General features: G+C 39.1%; 1 protein-coding gene and 1 pseudogene across 1 annotated transcript in view; both read left to right on the top strand.

Moving 5' to 3' along the window:
- The first annotated feature begins 558 nt into the window (after positions 1–558).
- On the top strand, positions 559–1,063 carry LOC142834719 (large ribosomal subunit protein uL24-like; annotated as a pseudogene).
- A 1,332-nt stretch (positions 1,064–2,395) lies between these two features.
- Mnat1 (MNAT1 component of CDK activating kinase) overlaps positions 2,396–19,259 on the top strand; it is a 127,278-nt gene continuing 110,414 nt past the window's right edge. The window contains exon 1 of the mRNA XM_075947644.1: positions 2,396–2,605. Coding sequence (XP_075803759.1) covers positions 2,517–2,605 — 89 coding nt within the window. The 5' untranslated portion in view covers positions 2,396–2,516. The remainder of the gene's footprint in view (positions 2,606–19,259) is intronic.

Genomic DNA, 19,259 nt, shown 5'->3' with positions numbered 1-19,259 from the left:
CTTCATGGTAGGCCCCAAATCTAAGAGTAATTGACCAATATAAACTGTCCTGGAAAGCGGGGGGCATAAAGAGAAAGACAATGGGGGGGGGGGAGGGAGGAAAAGAGGAAAGGAAGGGGGGTGGAGGGAGGGAGAGGAAGAGAGCATGAAATTGAGTGGGTAGGAAAGGAGTGGTAAGGGTGGACCTAGGAGTTGGGGGAGAGGGTTGAATATGATCAAAATTGTGTGAAATTCTCAAATAAGTAATGAAAAGAATATTAAAACAAAACAAAACAGGGCTGGTGAGATGGCATACCAAGTAAAGAAAGGCACTCATCACCAACCCTAACGACCTGAGTTCAATCTACAGGACCCATAAGGTAGAAGTAGAGAAACAGCTCCTGCTAGTTGTCCCCTGACTACCACATACATGCTGTGGCACATTAACACACACACACACACACACACACACTTTTAATAAAAAAAAACTTTAAAAAACCCACAACTCATACAAGCAAGCAAACAAACAGAACCATAAAACATTGTCTACAAGTTCACTTCAAACAGAATTTCAGTTCAATGGAGGTAATTACAAAAGATGTATGGCCTCTTTCCTTTTGTGGCCATTGCTGCATCACAGCTGCCAAAACGAATTTCAATCCGTCTGTGACTTCTGACCAAAGCAAGAACCGCAAATGGCATTTCAACGCACCTTCTCACATTCAGAAAAAGATCAAGGCTTCACCTCTTTCCAAAGAGCTGAGGCAGAAGTATCATGTTCCACCTATGCCCATTCGAAAGGATGATGAAGTTCAGGTTGTCTGAGGGCACTACGAAGGCCAGCGGATTGTCAAAGTGGTCCAAGTGTACAGGAAGGATGTCATCTACATTGAACGAGTGCAACGAGAAGGCTAATGGCACCACTGTCCGTCCATGTGGGCATCCACCCCAGCAAGGTCATTATCACCAGGCTAAAGCTGTACTAAGACCGCAAAAAGATCCTGCAAAGGAAAGCCAGGTCTCGACAAGGAAGAAATGAGAAGGCAAATACAAGGAAAAACCAACTGAGAAAATGCAGGAGTAGGGGCGTCTCACACACAGTTTTCATTAAAGACTGCTTAAGTTAAAAAAAAAAAGCTTGGCTTTTAAAATGTCCACATTTCACTGTTATTTGATGGTCATTTATTAATTCATTTTGTCTTCATTCATTAAATATCAATAAAGCTGTGCCTCAGAGATGAATAAGATGTGTCCCTTACAGTAAGTGTAGTTCATTATCTAGTAGAGCTTTAAGTCTTCCTGTGATGCAGTGAATGAGACTTACTATTGCCAAAAAGAGAGTCAGGCTCTCAGATTTTGGGATTGTTGAAATAAAGTTATGTGAATTATTTCTTTTCCCTCCCTCCCTTCTACCCTTCCTTCCTTCATTCTCATTTCTTTCTTTTTCTTTTCTTTTCTTTTCTTTCCTTCCTTCCTTCCTTCCTTCCTTCCTTCCTTTTTTTTTTTTTGGCAGAGTTTTTCTGTGTAACCTTGGCTGTCCTGAAGCTCACTCTGTAGACCAGGCTGGCCTCCAACTCAGAGAGCCACCTGCCTCTGTCTTTCCAGTTCTGGGATTAAACGTGTGTGTTACCACTACCCAGCTCGAATTGTTTTTATAAAATAATCTTTTATTCAATATTTTTGGAAAACAAATGTAGTCTTTTGTTGGGGTAAGATATATGAGAGCCAGGTGCCTGGCAGTTCAGCGTGCCTGGCAGTCTTGAGGGGAAGGTCTCTGCGCAGAACAGGTGCAAGATATTATTTATACAAGTATTCTGACATTTAGTAAGAATTTGCATTAGGGGTGCAAAGAATAGTGTTTAGATAGCTTTCATGAACTTAAACAATTATTTTGCCTTATTTGTTTGGTTTTATTTTTTTGAGACACGGTCTCCCTATGTAGCACAGGCTGTAAGGAATTCACTATGTAGCCTAGAGTGGGCTCCAACTCAAGGCAATTCTCTGCTTCAGCCTCAAAAGTGCTTGTATTATAGGTGTGAGCCACCACACTTAGCATTTTTCTAGTCTTTATATATGTGAATCAAATTATGTGTCGATTACACAAGTATAAAGACGTATACAACACAGACTATCCAATTTCCTGAAAGAAAAAACTAGTCTGTACACCAGCCTAAATCTTCGAAATCATGTGGCCATTTTCAAACCACACGAGAATTTAACTTTCTAATACGAGGTTTCCTTGTAAAGTGTCATTAGGCAAGGGGTGTATAATTTCAAAGCATCCCTTCTCCCATCCCCAATATACTGAGCTGCCTCACCTAAGGTTATGATGGAACTGTAGCGCCAGGATCTGAGAACTCACTCCCGGAACGTTTATGTCGCGGCGCCTGGCTTCCAGCCGGTGCTCTTTCACGAAGGACCATTCCGGCCAAGTGCCTGTTGGTAGGAGCCTGCTTGACGTCGGGTCTGGGGGGAGCTCGTAGGTGGTAGTGCAGAATCAGGCGTCGGGGGTGGAAAGCCAAAGCAGAGGAGACGCCATGGACGATCAGGGCTGCCCCAGATGTAAGACCACCAAATACCGGAACCCTTCGCTGAAGCTGATGGTGAACGTGTGCGGACACACTTTGTAAGTCTGGAGACCCTGGATTCCTAGGGTGGGAGGACAGTCCTGGGAGACGCTAGGAGGCAACTCGGGGGGGGGGGGGACCTAAAGGGTGTGGTTAGTTTCTGCGTCGAGGGGGGAAATGGAAAAAGGCGGAGTTGTTCCTTTAAAAGATCTGTAGCCGCTTGCCCCGAGCTTCTCTGGCCTACTTTGAACTTGGGAGTTTTGATTGTGGCACCTGCTTTTCCAACCAGTGAAAAATCTCAACTGTTTCCATGCCTTGTGTTGTTAACTAGACTCCAGACTTCTGGCTGAAGTGTTTAATTCCTTACGAAACGTTGTTGTTGTTGTTACTGTGGGTGTATACTGTTGCTATTGATTGAATGGATTAACTGGAAAACCTTCTCTGTGTGTGTATGAGTCCTGATGTATTCGGTTGGTCCTTAATCGTGTAAAGAAAGGAAATACAGACTCTAGGCAGTTATTTTGGAGATAGGTAATGGTTGGCTTTTATTGGGTGCATATTATATTCCAGGCACTGTAGCGTTTTACCATAAGCAATCTCATGGTGAGTTTATGTGGGTACCATTCCCTTCAGCATAGGAAATGAGCCTGAGACTTCCCAGGACCGTCGGTCTTGAGAGTCTAGAACCCAGAAAGTGGCTCTAGGAAGTAAATGCATTTTGGTTGCTTGATGGGGAAAGGAGGGAGAGTGACCGGTGTATTTTGCATAAGTGCAGAATTTTGTCAAAGTGTCAGAGTTTTATGGCGAAGTGGTTTAGTAAAAGGTGGGTTGAGGTTAAAGGTACTATAAAATTTTCAGCATGTATATTCCTGTAGTTTCAGTCTTCTTACGAAAGGTAAATCACAGTGTGATAGACAGCGTTCTTAGGCATGAGTCGCACAATGGACAGTATTTATAATTGCCATAATAGGATTGTTAATTTCCTTCATCTGCTCCTTTTCCCAATTCACCTTTATTTTGCTTCAGACAGTGCAGCTTGACTGAATACAGTAAATGTAGTCAACTGGAATACATGAACAATGGAAATGAGGGATACTGTTGGTATATTATCAGGTACTTGTAAAGACTAGACCTCAAGTGGTAGTCCAGGCTGGCCTTGAACTTTAAATTCTTCTGCCTAAAAGTTCTGGAATTTTGGACATGTGCTACTGTGACTGGCAGACTATTAGGTTTTTGGAGAAGTTTTGTTTAATTTCTCTGCAATTTTTCTTTGAAATACACATATTTGTATATATACTTACATTTGTGTATATATATATAAAATATGTATACACGCATATAAAATGTATTGAGATAATATCTTTCATTACCTACTTTATTCCCCTTCTTTTCCCTTTGAACTTCTTTCCAAATACTCCACCAGTGACTGCACCATTGAAGATGCTATTCCCCCATCCCACCACCGAGACACCCCCTCTGTGATGTGATGTAGAAGGGCAGATGTCTATTGCTGCTGTGTGCTCAAGGTTGAAATGACTGGGACATTTCTAGATGACAGTATTTCATGGAATTCCTCCCCATCTCTGGCTTTTAACATTCTTTTTGCCAGTCCCAAAATGTCCCCACTCCCATGGGTGTGTGTGTGTCTGTCTGCCTGTCTGTCTGTGATATAGCTATCTCATTTTATTTTCTGTTGTACCCAATAGTTAGTGATGGAGTTGTCCTGCTGAAGAGTCTGAATTTTGTTTGCTGAATCTCTTTGGCTTTGTTTACTGTGTTTTGCTGTCCTTTGTATTATATCTGAATTGTTAATTATATTGAGTTTTATCAGAGTAATATCTAATTAAAACATTTGTTGGTTAGACTAATTAGTAAGTGGTGTTCATTTATTTTAAGTACTATATTGTAGTGCCCAAATTATGAAACAGCACCCTCTTTGGGCAGAAAACTTTGGAGAGGGCATTCATTATTGGGGGTTGTTAGAAGACATATGGGTATCCTCCATGGGTCTCTGGTCAAGGAACTCCTGCATTCTGAATTACAGCCCCACCAACTGATCTCCGTCTATTCAGTAAAGCATAACTGATGTGCCTTTTAAAGACTTTTATTTATTTATTTTATGTGTATGGGTGTTTGCCTGCAATGTATATCCATGCACCATGTGCATGCAGTGCCTCCAGAGGCTAGAAGAGGACATTAGATTCTCTGGGACTGGAGCTGCAGATGTCTGTGAGTTGCCATGTGATGCTAGGAATTGAACCCAAGTCTTCTGGAAGAGCAGCAAGTGCTTGTGTGCTCTTGGCTGTCTCTCCAGTCCTTATTACTTTTTAAAAATTTTTTTGAGACATCTCAACCTATGTGCTATATGCCTATGTTGACCAGGAATGTGTTTTGTAGCTAGACAAACCTTGAATTCTTGATATTCCTGCCCCAATTTGAATGCTGGAATTATTAGCTTTGTGCTAACGTGTGTGTGTGTGCGCGTGCGCGCGTGTGCACAAGTGCACCTATATGAGTATGTATAAACATGGAGGCCAAAGGATGCCCAGTGACCTGCTGTATCATTCTCTGCCTTATTCCTTTGAGACAGGGCTTCTCATTAAGCCTGAAGCTAGCTAACCGTCCCTCGTAGTGCTCTGGCTACAGGCGCCTAAGGCCATATCCAGCTTCTTTCTGTGGGTACTGGTGTCTGAGTTCAGGGCCTTATGCTTGCACAGCAAGTGTTCTTAGCTACTGAGCCAACTCTCCAGTACCTCTCTCCCCTTCCCAACCTGTTTGAGACAGGATTTTGCTTTGTAGCTCAGCTGGCCATGAACTAACTAGGTAGCCTAGGCTGGCCTCAAACTCAAGATCCTCCTCTCTTGGCCTCCAGAGTGCTGATATTGGGGCATACGCAGGCGGGAACTTTGGTGACAGAAGGTATCCTAGGGTATTTGGCCTTATGGACACCTTTTAGAACATTCATTCATTCATTTATTTATTTATATGCGTGTTTTACCTGTATATATGGAGTCGGATCTCCTGGAACTGTAGTTAGAGATAGTTGGCCACCGTGTGGGTTCTGGGAATTGAACCTGGGTTCTCTGGAAGAACGTCCAGTGCTGTTAACCACTGAGTCATTTCTGTGGTCCTCAGCGCTTCCTTTCTATGAAGTCATGTTATCAAATTTGTGCCCTAAGAGTCAAACAGATAATAGGAAATTGTATGTTGAATTTTAAGAATTATTGGTTAATATGCAAATTATTTTATTCTGTAAGAGCCCGAAACAATGGCATATTAATTGCTTAGCCCTTTAGATTACAAGTAGAAACAGAAATAAAATTAGTTTTTTTCATCACTTCCTTCTTTGGTGGGCATGAAGTATATCTAACAAGTATTATGATAGCCTTCTTGACTCTCGAGCCTAGATTGGCTATTTAATGTGTACATTTAGTGAAAATTAGTCATTCATTCTAAGGCTGTGAGGGATTGCTTGAGGCACAGTTAAGTAAATTTAAGAATTTACCCTTACCTATGAAGAGATATTGCCAATATTCTACATAAAAAATAGTTTCTTGAACTGGCAATATGGCTCAATGGGTAATTGTGCTTGCCATCAAACCAGGTGACTTGAGCTTGATCCCTGGGACCTACATAGTGGGAGGAGAAAACCCAACTCCTGCAAGTTGCCCTCTGATCTCTGAGACACACTCTCTTCCCCCAAGTAAGTAAATAAATGTAATAAAAAAAATGGTTTGTTAGGTTTAAGTTTTAGGAGTCTGGCAATTTGCTTCCTAATTTACTTAGCAAGTGGAGCCTAAAATGGTATATGGAATGAGAATAATTTAGTGAGAAGCCTGGAGATAGTTTGTGCTAAATCTATTTTCAAAGACAAAAAAACAACAATAAGTTATTAGTTATTACTCTTTAGTAATTGATATTTTTTGTAGGCTTTCTTGTACACTCAATAAAATTGCCAGGTCATTGATTCCCAGACTTGCCTCATATTAAAGAATCATCTGGGATGTCTGTTTAAAATACAAACTTCTGGTCCCTGTTACAATTTTTTCTCAGGGTGAGGTGGGGAGAAGACCCATACTTTATATTACTTATCTAGGTGAATTTTGTGCTCAAATAGTTTTTAAACATTACTAGGGTTGTTGTATAACAAAGAATGGCAGGCATGGTTTCTGCCTCGCCACCCATAACCCCTGTGTTTTTAGCTCTTTTGAGTGACCCAGAGGAAATTAGCTTGTATTTTTACAAGGAAAATTTAGTTATAAAAATTTGTAATTGACAAGCTGGAGAGATGGCTCAGAGGTTAAGAGCAGAGAACCCAGGGTCAGTTTCTAGCACCCACATGACGGCTCACAACTGTCTGTTACTCACAGTTCAGGGGATCCAACATCCTCACACAGATACTCACACAAAACACTGATGCACATAAAATTAAAAAAGAAAGAAAATCATCTAAACATTTCTAATTGAGGCATGAAAGTGGCTTTATGTTATTCTTTTAAATAATCTACTTGTTATAAAGTACTATTTGTTGCTAGGCAGTGGTGGCTCACATCTTTAATCCCAGGATTGGAAGGCAGAGGCGGGTGAATCTCTGGGAGTTTGAGGCCTTCCTGGTCTACAGAGTAGTGAGTTCTGGGACAGCCAGAGCTGTTACACTGAAAAACCCTGACTTGTAAAACCAAAAAAAAAAAGTACTATTTGTTAAAGAAATAATAAACAGAAACTTGCCATATTGACATGTGTGGTGCACGTCTTCAATTCCAAAATTTGGGAGGCAGAGGCAGGTGCATCTCTATGACTTTTCTTTTTCAATGTAGTCTTGGCTGTGCTGATCTCAAACTGATAGAGAGCCACCTGCCTCTGCCTCCCAAGTTCTGGGATTAAAGGTGTGCACCACCATACATGACCTGATCTCTGTAAATTTGAGGCCAGTCTGGTCTACCTAGTTCCAGGCTAGCCAGGGCTATTTAGTGAGACCCAAAAAGAAGAAGAAACAAGAGCTTGAAATCTTGCAACCAAAGGAAAAGGGCCTTTGATTAGTGGATACATCTTAAACTGATGAAGGGAAGCACCAAGGAACAAAATGTTTGGTGGTTTCAAATGCATAAATGATGTATAAGGCAGCCATTGAGGAAGAGAAGGGGAGAGCCTCTTAGGAGAGTCTGATGTGGCTTAGTGAGGAACTTTGTACAAAAGGATTGACAGGAAGCTGGAAAACCTGATAATTAGAAATTAGAAGGGTCTTCGCAATCTTGCTAATACTCCACACCCACCATTCTTTTCAGACATACAGGGAAACGAAAGCCCTTCCAATCTTTTGTGTATACATTTGATAGGGATTATTCAATTAAATTTTAATCATGTTTGCTAAATAAGATTCTATGAAGGTTGCATTCTGTACTTTTCTATGTTTAGAATGAAAATAGCATAAGAGGAAAATACTATATTATCAAATTGAGTTTCATCTACTTAGAACAATTCTCTCTTTACATTTTGTTTTTTAGGATATTAGTTTAAACCAAAAAGAAACACTGCTAAAACTTTAAATGTTCAGTCATGGTTTTGTGGGCTATTGCTGCATTTTGCCACATCTTTATCCTTGGCATATGATATACTAACAGTGTTGGTATTTATTTTATAATTATGATTAGATAACAAGAAGGCTAAATGAATTTTATCACTTTTGAGAAGAAGTAATTTCAATACCTTCACTTTTTGTATTTCATTTTCAAGTTGTGTATCAAGAGATATTTTTTGTGTACAGATATTATATATGTGCAAATATGTATATGAATGCTCTATAAATGGAAAAGACAATGTAAAGTTTAATGAACTTCAGTAGAAATGCTTTGGAGTGTTAGATTTTTATTTAAGTTGAAACATGTAAAAAACAAGAATTACTTTGAGATGAAGGCAAATGAATATATATTCCTTTTTTTTTAGAACACAAATATAGTAGCTACATCATTGAAAATTAATGAAGGCTCCATCAATATGGTGCAGTGTCTCTGCACTGTGGATTCATATATATTTAATGAGCCTGCTATTCTACTTCCAGGTCTCTGAAGCGAACTGCGTCTGACATTAACTCTGATTTACTTGTAAACAACTCATCCCATTTAAATATAAACGCTTTGCAATCTACCAGTATTCAATATAGTTTCTTCATAAGTAATCCAATAATATTTATTTTGTTGACATATCTAAGTTGTTTTTAAACAAACAATACTCAATTTTTAGTGTTGTTTCAGATTTTGCTAAGTAGGTCATGTTTAATTGATATTTTAAAAATGATTACTGGGGCTGGACAGTTGGCTCAGTGGTTAAGGACATTTGTTGTTCTTGCAAAGGACCAGTGTTCAGTTCTCACCACCCTCTCAGGCACAATATGCATGTGGTGTACAGACATACATGCACACCAAACACTCGTGCACATAAAATAACAAAATAAATAAATCTAAAAAAAATTATTGCTGAAGGGTGTTGGTGGCTTATCAACTTTAATCCCAGCACTTGGGTGGCAGAGGCAGGTGAATTTTTATGAGCCTTGTCTATAGAGCAAGTTCCAGGACAAGCCAGGGTTATGCCTAAAAAATAAAAAAAATCAGTGAATATGGTGTTAATAAATACAAATTCTATATCTATACTTACCTTATGCCAAATTGATGGCAAAGCGAGCTGCATTTGACACTAATAAGCAAATATATATACATACATATGTGTGTGTGCATGTGCTCACCTGTGCACACACAAGGATTTTGCTCTATCACATTCCACTTTGTGCTTTTGAGATGGAGTCTCTTGCTGACCTGAAGCAAGGCTGGTGACTGGCCAGTTCCAGCAGTCCTGTGTTCTCCCCCTAGGACAGGTAGCTGCACCTCACTTTTTACATGAGTGCTGGTAGTTTGAACTCAGTTTCTTCTTCTTGTGCTGTTGAGCCATCTTCCCAGCCCTTATTGGAAATATTGGGCAATAGTTTTTAAAAAAGTAATTTATTTGTTGAGACATGGTGTTAGGAATGACAGCTTAGCCCTGAACTCACCATGAAGCTATGGAAGACTTTGAACTTGTTTTCCTCTTGCCTCTACCTGTCTAGGGCTAAGATTTCAGGGATGCACCACCATACCCCATTTACCTGGTGCTGAGGGGTTTGTGCATGTCAGGCAAGGGCTGTCAGCTGAGCTGCATCCCAGTGCCAGTAACATTTTAAAGACAAAAAGATTTGTACCCTTAGCTGGGCATGGTGGCCTGTACCTGTCATCTTAGCCCTCGGAAGGCTGGAGCAGGAGGATAGCAGATTGTAGGCCATCCTGAATTACATAGCAAGACTTTGTCTCACAAAGGAAAAGAAAAGAATGCTTGCTTAAGGTAATTTAAATATATTTTAAAAATCTAAAATATATTTTGAAGTAGATTTTTTCTGCATTATTTAGATTATGGATATCTTGTTTATATTTCAGTTACTCATTAATGTTTAATTCCTTTTGGAGGTTAATTGCAAAAAGCAATCTAATCTATATAATGTGCTACAATTAAATGCAAAATCATATACTTTATAGTGGGCAATCATCATTACTAGGGTAAATTTAGTGCTTCTAATTTTTCCTTGGAAAGTACATTGCATTTCTTATTTATTTCATGTGTTTTGGTTTTATATTATTTGAAAAGAGAATGGAAATTACAACATACGTTATGTGAAGAAGTTAATGTATAATAAACTAGGAACTAATGGAAACATGGTCCAAGCAGATTTATTGCTATGGTGTTTCATGAAAGAGTCCCAAGAATAGATAAGCTCCAGAGTTTATGTTTTTCTTTCTAGGCACTGAAGTTGGGGTGTGGGTGTAAGCACCTGTTCTACCACTGTAGAGGCAGGTGAATATCTGTGAGTTCGAGGCCAGGCTGGTCTGCATAGTGAATTCCACAAAACAAAACAAAGTAAAAATAAAAATCTTATCTTGGAAGTGCCATATTCAGTTATATGGTAGTGAATCTCCTAGATGGGGAAAGGGTTTGTATAGAACAGGTACCTGGAGGGATAGGGTTGTTATTGGTTACTTAGCACAAGAAGTATAATTTCTCCAAATATTTTGAAATTTTATTTTATATAATATTGATGCTATTTCTTTTCTGAATACTTAATGAAATCTGCCAATACAAGTTTCTGGGCCTGTGTTTTTTGTTTTTTTTTTTTTTAAGGGAAGGTCTTCAAAAATTTAATGCCTTTAACATATATATATATGCATATATATAGTATATAATGTTGTCTTTTGTCGTTTTCTCAGGAATTTGCTTCTTTCTAAGTTTTTCATGGTAGTCTATTCTTTTAATGTTTATAGATTTGGGAGTCATTTTGTAGATTATCTATTGGGATTGGACTTCACAACTCTGCATTTTCGGAGTTTTGAAGATTATTAATGCTTTGATTAGAAAGTATAAGTATATACGTAAAAGTATAACAGGGTTACTCAGTGTAACCCTGGCTTTCCTGGAACTAACTCTATAGACCAGGCTGGCCTCGAACTCAGAGATCTGCCTGCTTCTGCCTCATGAGTGCTGGGATTAAAGGCGTGCGCCACCACCATTCGGCAACTGTGGAGTCCATAGGAGCAGTGCCTTTCAGGCAGAAGTAGACCACAGGGAGGGGATTTGAGGTTTCATAGCCTGGACCTACTTCTTGTTGCTGCTCTGCTTCCTGAATGGGAATGCAGTGTGACCAGCCAGTTTCTGTACTTGATACTGTGACTTCCCTGCTCGTCAATGCCTTCCCCTCCACGGACTCTCTTCCTCTGGAATAGTAAACCAAAACCTAAACCAAACCAAACCAAGCCACTTTTCTCCCTGAGGCTTTGTTTGTCAGGATGTTTTGTCAGAGCAGCAGAACAGAAACTCATACTCCCTCCTTTGCCTTCCACACTTTCTGTTGTTGCTTTAACGGTGTTATATTTAGATTCCGGCATGCGCAGCGATTTAGGGATGAATGCAGACAAGGGTGAGTAGGTCTGTACTCAGCCGGAGTGACTAAAGTTGAGATCAAGCATAAAAAGCAAGCTTCACCGGGTGGTGGTCACTCAAGCCTTTAATCCCAGCACTCGGGAGGCAGAGGCAGCCAGATCTCTGTGAGTTCGAGGCCAGCCTGGTCTATAAGCTAGTTCCAGGACAGGCTCCAAAGCTACAGAGAAACCCTGTCTTGAAAAACCAAAAACCAAAAAAAAAAAAAAAAAAAAAAAAAAAAGAAAAGTAAAAGAAAAAAAAGAAACAAGCTTCATGTTCACGGTGAATTTCAGCAGTTCTTAGTGCAGAGGGCATGATTCAAAGAGGGTTTCTTGAAGGGGGTCACACACCAGTTTTCAAGAGATGCTTTCTAGTGTTAAAGTCTCCGTGTAGATCAAGCCAAGGCAAGCAGTAGACCTGGTTCAGGTACCCAGCTCCCAACACCAGCCTTTTTTAAAAATATTTTTATTATAAACTGGGTAAGGTGGCAAATGCCTTTAATCCCAGTGGATCTCTGAGTTCAAGGCCAGTCTGGTCTATAGAGAGGCGTTCCAAAACAGCCACAGTTAAACATACGGACCCTGCCTTGAAAAAGAGCAAAAAAAAAAAAAATTCTTTCTATCAAGATAAAATGTTTTATTGCAGGTATCCTTAAATCTTGGCTGTATAATCAGGCACAAGTTAAGTATATTAGAATTTTAAGTAATGAGGCTTTATGCATAACAGTTTTCTAATCAGTGACTGAATGATAAAATCATCTCTCTTTAGCTCAAATTTTTATATTCTTCTATAAAAAGAAAATATTTTTATTACTCCTAGAGCAGCCTCTACTTATTTAAATTTTATTAGAAGATTATAATGTTATTTTGAAGGAAATAAATCTTCTAGTTAGATATTATTTAAGTAATAAAAATCGAGAGCCACGCACAGTGGTGCATATTTCTAATTGTAACCCTTGGTATGCTGAGACAAGAGGTTTATAAGTGTGAGGCCAGCCTGAATATTGTAGCAAGACTCTGTTTTAAAATCAAAACCAAAGCCAAAAATTGAAACCACTTTCTTTGTTTAGATACTGTGAGAGAAACTGAAATGTTTCAGTTTGATTAAAACTGCACACAGTTTTTGTATGGTTGAACAATGTATTGTAAATGGGTTTTATAAACTTAGGCATTAATGAAATGGTATGACTATATTAGTTTGAAATCTGCATAGATGGAGTCAGAGTGCACCTTTGCCTTTCTTTTCTTTAGTTCTGGATCCCGAGAATCCGTTTGCTACTGTATGACCCTTACAAGGACTGATGCTTGTCCTGTGGTACAAACGTAGGCAACTATACTTTGGCTAGCTCTTCCTGAATTGCTCTGTGAAAGAGTGTTCCATTTAATTCCTCACAGAGACTTACGAAAGTGCTCTTTTCCCCCCCAGACACTTTGGCTACACTTGGGGTTTCTCAAAAGCTCTGTTACTGTTAACTGATTCTTCTGTTATCTGGTGTCTTTGTATTTCATAGCAAGTTTCCAATGTGAAGCAAATAAATACATTTTTAGCTTGAAATTGTTTAACTCTCTGTGTAGGAAAGCTCTATTGGGAAAGGAATTGTGTGCAATGGCTGTTGTTGGTAAGCACCTGACACATCTCCCTCATTTCTGTGGAAGTGTCATATTTCAGTCACCATGGGATCAATTTTTTGGGCAGCTGGAAAGCAGGAAAAGGAAAAACGACTTTCATGGCTGGAAGAAAGTACATTGTGCACCCGCCTAGTACCAGACTCGGTTCTTTTTCCGAAGAAAATGGCTTCCACACGGTGACTCAGCCTCTTGTGGCCTTACCAGGACCAGGTGCACTGTTGATTTTCATCATGGCAGTCTTGGTGTTTCCATACCAAAACAAATGGAAAATGGCCAGACATTTGCACAGTTTGGTTGTGAGACTTGATAGATGAACGTAGTTCTTGGTATAATGTGTATGCTACTTTTCTGGGCATAGATTGTGCCTCATGATCTCCTTACTTAATTTAGACAATGAAGCTCAGTGTATTTTAAGAGTGGGAAAGATTCCCTGTACAAAAGTTTTCCACACACTAGATTCTAGGAATAGTCCTCTTCAGATTGTCCTCTGGAGTGCCCTGTTGTTTGATTGACCTTCATATCCTAGAACCAAATACAAGTTTGAGTTTCACCGAAGTCAAACTTTTCAGAATAAACCTGAAGTAGGAACTCTTTGGGGCTGGAGTTATATATTTCAGTGTAACAGCACTTGACTGATATGTTCTGGGTTTGTTCTCCGACACCAACACTACACAGACAGACAGACAAACGTATACACACACAAGCACACCCATAAACACACAGACACATAGAGATATACACACAGACATACAGATACACAGTCACATGGACAGATGCACAGACACAGACAGACACACATACACACAAAGAGGAACAAATTTCTGAGTAAAAACTAATCACTTTACTAACTGAGGAAGAGAGTTAGTGCCTCCTGCTTTAAGAAGGTCTCTTTTTCAGGCTTATAAATTGTTTAATTAATGGATGAATTAATTTAGTGTTTGTGCATATGTATGTGTGTGAAGGTCAGTTCATAACCTGCAGTTCTTGAGCTTCGGTCACCAAGCTCAGCATAGGTACTCTTAGTTGCTGAATTATCTCTCTGGCCAAAAGTCTATTTTTTTAAAGATTTAACAGAGTGTTAACTGTCATAGCAAGCATAATATATTTTATTTTGATACTTAGTGGATTTATTTTGTGGGTTTTTTCTTCTTTGTCACTGGGAATTGAACCTTGTATATGCTATGCATGTGCTCTCTCTAACACTGAGCCAGCCAGGGGTAAATGTCTGTGGAAGGTTGTGTTTTCCTTGTAGTGAGTACTATTAGTGTCAAATGAACTTAGCATTACAGAATGATCTTATCTTTTGTCCTGAGTATTAGAATTCTTTCGTTAGTAAGTATCACTCTTAGTAAAAATCTTGTGGTTGTTTTCCTTTATTATATCTTGTTTTATAAATAGTTTTATGTGCATTTTAACCTATTTTTTTGGGGAAGTTAACAATTCTTAGTATCTAGGTAATATTTTGACTGGGATAAGATTATCTAGTCTATGAACTCTTATCAGGATCTTATCATATAGCCTTGGCTAGCCTTGAACTTATAGAAATCCACCTGCTTCTTCCTGGGTGCTGGGATTAAAGGTACCACCATGCCTGACCCCGTAAATTGTGTTTTTTAAAACACATTTCTGTTTTTCATTTTCCTGTATTTCTATTGATTCTGTTTGTCTTAAGTGTCTTTCCTTTCCCTGTTAGAGCCATCCATTTCCCTCTCACAGAGCAGATCGCCACTGTAATCTGAGCCAGTAACTTGAAGTTCCGGAGACCAACGTTGGTTGAGATTTTGTGTTTAGTTGGGCCTGGTGGTGCAGGCCCAACTAAACACAAAATCTTAGCTACTTGGGAAACTGAGGCAGGAGAATCATAAATTTAAGCCTTGCCTAGGATGCAGAGTAAGTTCAAGATCAATCTGGGTAGCTTACTTAAATTATGTCTCAAACTAAAAAGTTAAAACTGAGCCCTGGCAGAATTGCTCAGTGGGGAAGGGTTCTTTCCTCTGAGCCTGATAATCTGAGTTTGATCCCCTGAACCTTCAGGTGGAAGGAGAGAGCCAACTCAAGAAACTTGTTCCACACTTGTGCCATGCCATGGCATATATGTGTGCCTACCTTCATACCTGCACACACGTACAAATAAGTTAATAAACAAGGATTGAGCCTATATATAGCTGTATGTGGAATGCCATGAGACCCTAGTTTTAAACACCAGTAATGCACTCACTCTCTCTCTCTCACGCACACACACAGATACACAGGCGTCCACATGTTCTACATCTGAACAAGTAAGTCTCATCTTCATGACTTTTGAAAAGTGCTTTCTTCAATAGTGTCTAAACAGTTTTAGTAGCTTCAAATGGATTAGCAAGACAGGATGATGGAAAGAGTCTTAAGGAACGGACACTTTCGTATGGTAAAATGGTTCTATATATTATGGTATGTTTTAAATATGGATTTCACATACTTTTTTTGTACTTCACCAAAAATTAAATTATGACCTTCATTTGGTCAGAACCATTTACTGAGCTGTGCAAGATCATGTACATACAAAGCTAAAGAAGACACAAAGTTTGGAGCAGCTTAGAGGTACAGTGTTTGCCCAGCTTGGATGAGGCCTTGAGTTCAAGCCCCAGTGCAAGCAGAGCAGGAGGGGATTGGTACCTAAAAGATCCGAGAAAAGAAAACTCTACGTGGTTTTTTCTTATTAGCTCAGTTTGCAATTGAATTTATCAGCTGCTGTATAGGGGGTAGTTTAGTACTTTGTAGAGACTTCATAAAACCCAAAGGCTCCCCATAAATTATCTGGCTGACACAATTTATTTTAATGGATAAGATTACAGATTTTTTTTTTTTTGCTTTTAGGATTTATGGTATTGGAATTTTACAAATTCAGAGTTGGCCTCACCTTCCCCCAGTTAAACAAAATTCATGAAGTTAAGAAACTCATATCTAAGGAGTTAGGCCGTGCAATTTTTGTTAGTTTTGAAGCAGATTCTCTTTTGAGATTTGAACAAGCACACTTGTTTGTTCATCGCTTGTCTTGTTAGTGTGTGGATGAAATGGCCATCACCATGTTGCTGAGCTACAACCCATATCATTTGAAATTTTCCAGTATGGATAGATATTTTCCAGTATGGATAGATATTTTAATTTCTTAGCTTTTTGTGTTGGAAGAGATCTCAGAGAGTTTCCATTCCATACTTTTATTTTATAGATGAATAAACTAGGTTACCAAGGCATGAAGTGATTGGTCAAAATCTCTGGTCTAAAGCATTTTGTATGTTGGAATCCACTGAGACTTAATGATAGGGACTTAATGCTGTCTGGCTTCAACATTACTTGGCAAACTCCCAATTTATTAATGTGTTCGTTGTATCTTGTGCTTTCATATGTCATTTAATGATCAAGTAGTGAAAACTCAGAATTTACGGTGAGTTGTAATTGAGCAGTCATTTTTCTAAACCTATCATTATCTGTAATTTAGAAACACAATGACCAGGAAGCAGTATTAGCGTAAGCATAGTTTAATAAGTTCATATTAATCCATCCAGTAAAGCATAACATTTTAACATACCTTTCAGAGCCACAGTGATGGGAAAAATGATGGAATTGCTTATTGTCAAAACAAAAAGTGCTTTAGAGATGGCTCCTTAGGAAGCTGCTCTGCTGCATGTAAACTAGTTTGACTTAAGCGCCGAGATATACAGTCACATGGGTTGTCTGTCAGTGGCAACTGTTGACTGTCTGCCTTTACATTTAATGCAGGTGTTGGTGAGTTATTATCCTCAACTTGTCACTTGGTGTGGCCGATAATTACTTTGTAGTTATAGGCACTATTATATTCAAAGACTTGCCTTTTAATGCAGTGATACCCAACTTACTCTTTTTTTTAAATTTTTTAAAATTTATTTTATTTATTTATCATGTATACAATATTCTGTCTGTGTGTATGCCTGCAGGCCAGAAGAGGGCACCAGACCTCTTTACAGGTGGTTGTGAGCCACCATGTGGTTGCTGGGAATTGAACTCAGGACCTTTGGAAGAGCAGGCAATGCTCTTAACCACTGAGCCATCTCTCCAGCCCCCAACTTACTCTTTTAGTCTAACATAATAGTTGTGTCATGCCATGCATATGGAACTACTGTATATATATTAAATGAATATTTACATATAATATCATTAATAGCAATAATCTTGAAGTCCAAAATAGAGAACAAACAGCAAACACGTTGTCCAGTGTTGTGGAAAGCCTCCTTGCCTAGAGCGCCCATTAGTCTGAAGTGTGCCACTCTCTCTTTCCTCATTGACAACTTTACATTTGTGGCTGCAGTCACATGGCCCTTTGCTAGGGAAGCTCTGTTGTCAGTCTGTCAGGTAGCAGAGCTAATTGTCTTTTAACTCTACCCTGTCTGCCAGCTGTCCAGCAGGCTAGTAAATAGATAAAGCTTATCACAAGAGGTTAGGAGTTAATGGTCTGGTTCCTTTGGAACCCAGACTCTTGGCCACTTGCTTTATGTGTGTGAGGAGGACATGAACTGCTGAGAGGGAAGATTTGAGACGGATTTAGGAGGTGGTTGAGATGTGCTGATCAGAACTCCGAGACTAAGGAATAGTGTGCCTTGGCTTGTCACGTTTGGTTATGTCTTTTTATATAGCCCAGGCTTGACTCAAACTCTTGGCAGTTATCTTGCCTCAGCTTCCTAGATGCTAGATTTACAGATATATGCCACCATTCCCTGATCACATTTGAAATTTTGGTAGTTATGTGAAAAATGAAAATTTGAAGATTTAGTAAGAGTCTTTCTGGAATAGGGCTGATGAGATATAGGTAGATGAACAAGCAAATCAATTAGCAGCCATGGTCAGTGAAATAGTATCCCAGGCGGTTATAGAAAGAGGTGTAATTAGAAGTGAACTATAATTAGAGAATGAAGTATAAATTGTGACAGGGATCTGATCATCCAGATCAGAGGGGACACCAAGGGGTAAAGGATTGGCAGTGCTGGCTCAGAAAGACTTAGGCAGAGTTTGGAATGTGACCTAGCAGGCTGGTGCTTCTCCAGTACTGGAGAAGGTAATGGCAACAAGATGTTTAAACAGTTAGGAACTGCGGTGATTTCCTAAAATGTTAATGGAAAAAGATACAGTCAGGATTTTGTTGCTCGAGGCTGCTGTTTCTGATTCCTCTGAATATCTTGCTGATCTAAACACTGTGTTTTGTTCAGTTTTGAACTTTTACTTTTTTTTCTATTTTCTTTTTCTTTTTTTCTTTTTTTCTTTTTTTATAACAGGGTTTCTCTGTGTAGCCCTGGCTGTCCTGGAACTCATTTTATAGACCAGCTGGCCTCGAACTCATGTAGATCTGCTTGTCTCTACCTCCCAAATGCTGGAACTAAAGTTGTGTGCTACCATGCCCAGCTGAACTTTTAATTTTTAATGTGATTATGATTCTAGGAGAGATTGGAGGTAGCCTTAATTAAGTGTACAATTCTTAAAATCTGCCTCCAAAATTTAGACTTGTAGTCTGAAAAATATATAGAATCCTAACATGTAAAAGTAAAAGGATAACTTAAATGCTTTTTAAAAATGGATTTAATATTCTAATTTTTGGTTTTATTATTTTAAAACTTTTTACATTAGTTGTGTGTTTGAGTATGGGTGAATGCACATGTCCCATGCATACATGTGGAGGTCAGAGAACAATCTGTAAGAATTGGTTTTCTCCTCCAATCACGTGGGTTTCAGGGTTGAACTCAGGTCATTGTTAGGCAGCTAGCACCCTTTAACTGCTGAGCTATCTTATTGACCCTATTTTTTAATTTCTTTCTTTCTTTCTTTCTTTCTTTCTTTCTTTCTTTCTTTCTTTCTTTCTTTCTTTCTTTTTTTTGGGGGGTGTTTTTGAGACAGGGTTTCTCTGTAGCTTTTTGGTTCCTGTCCTGGAACTAGCTCTTGTAGACCAGGCTGGCCTCGAACTCACAGAGATCCGCCTGCCTCTGCCTCCCGAGTGCTGGGATTAAAGGCGTGAGCCACCACCGCCCGGCCTATTTTTTAATTTCTTATTTTTAGTTTTAACTTTAGTACATGTGTGTATATATGT

The sequence above is a fragment of the Microtus pennsylvanicus genome, chromosome 14 (assembly GCF_037038515.1).
Source record: "Microtus pennsylvanicus isolate mMicPen1 chromosome 14, mMicPen1.hap1, whole genome shotgun sequence".
Classification (NCBI taxonomy): domain Eukaryota; kingdom Metazoa; phylum Chordata; class Mammalia; order Rodentia; family Cricetidae; genus Microtus; species Microtus pennsylvanicus.
Note: the sequence above shows the minus strand (reverse complement) of the source record. Positions and strands in the feature narration are given on the sequence as shown.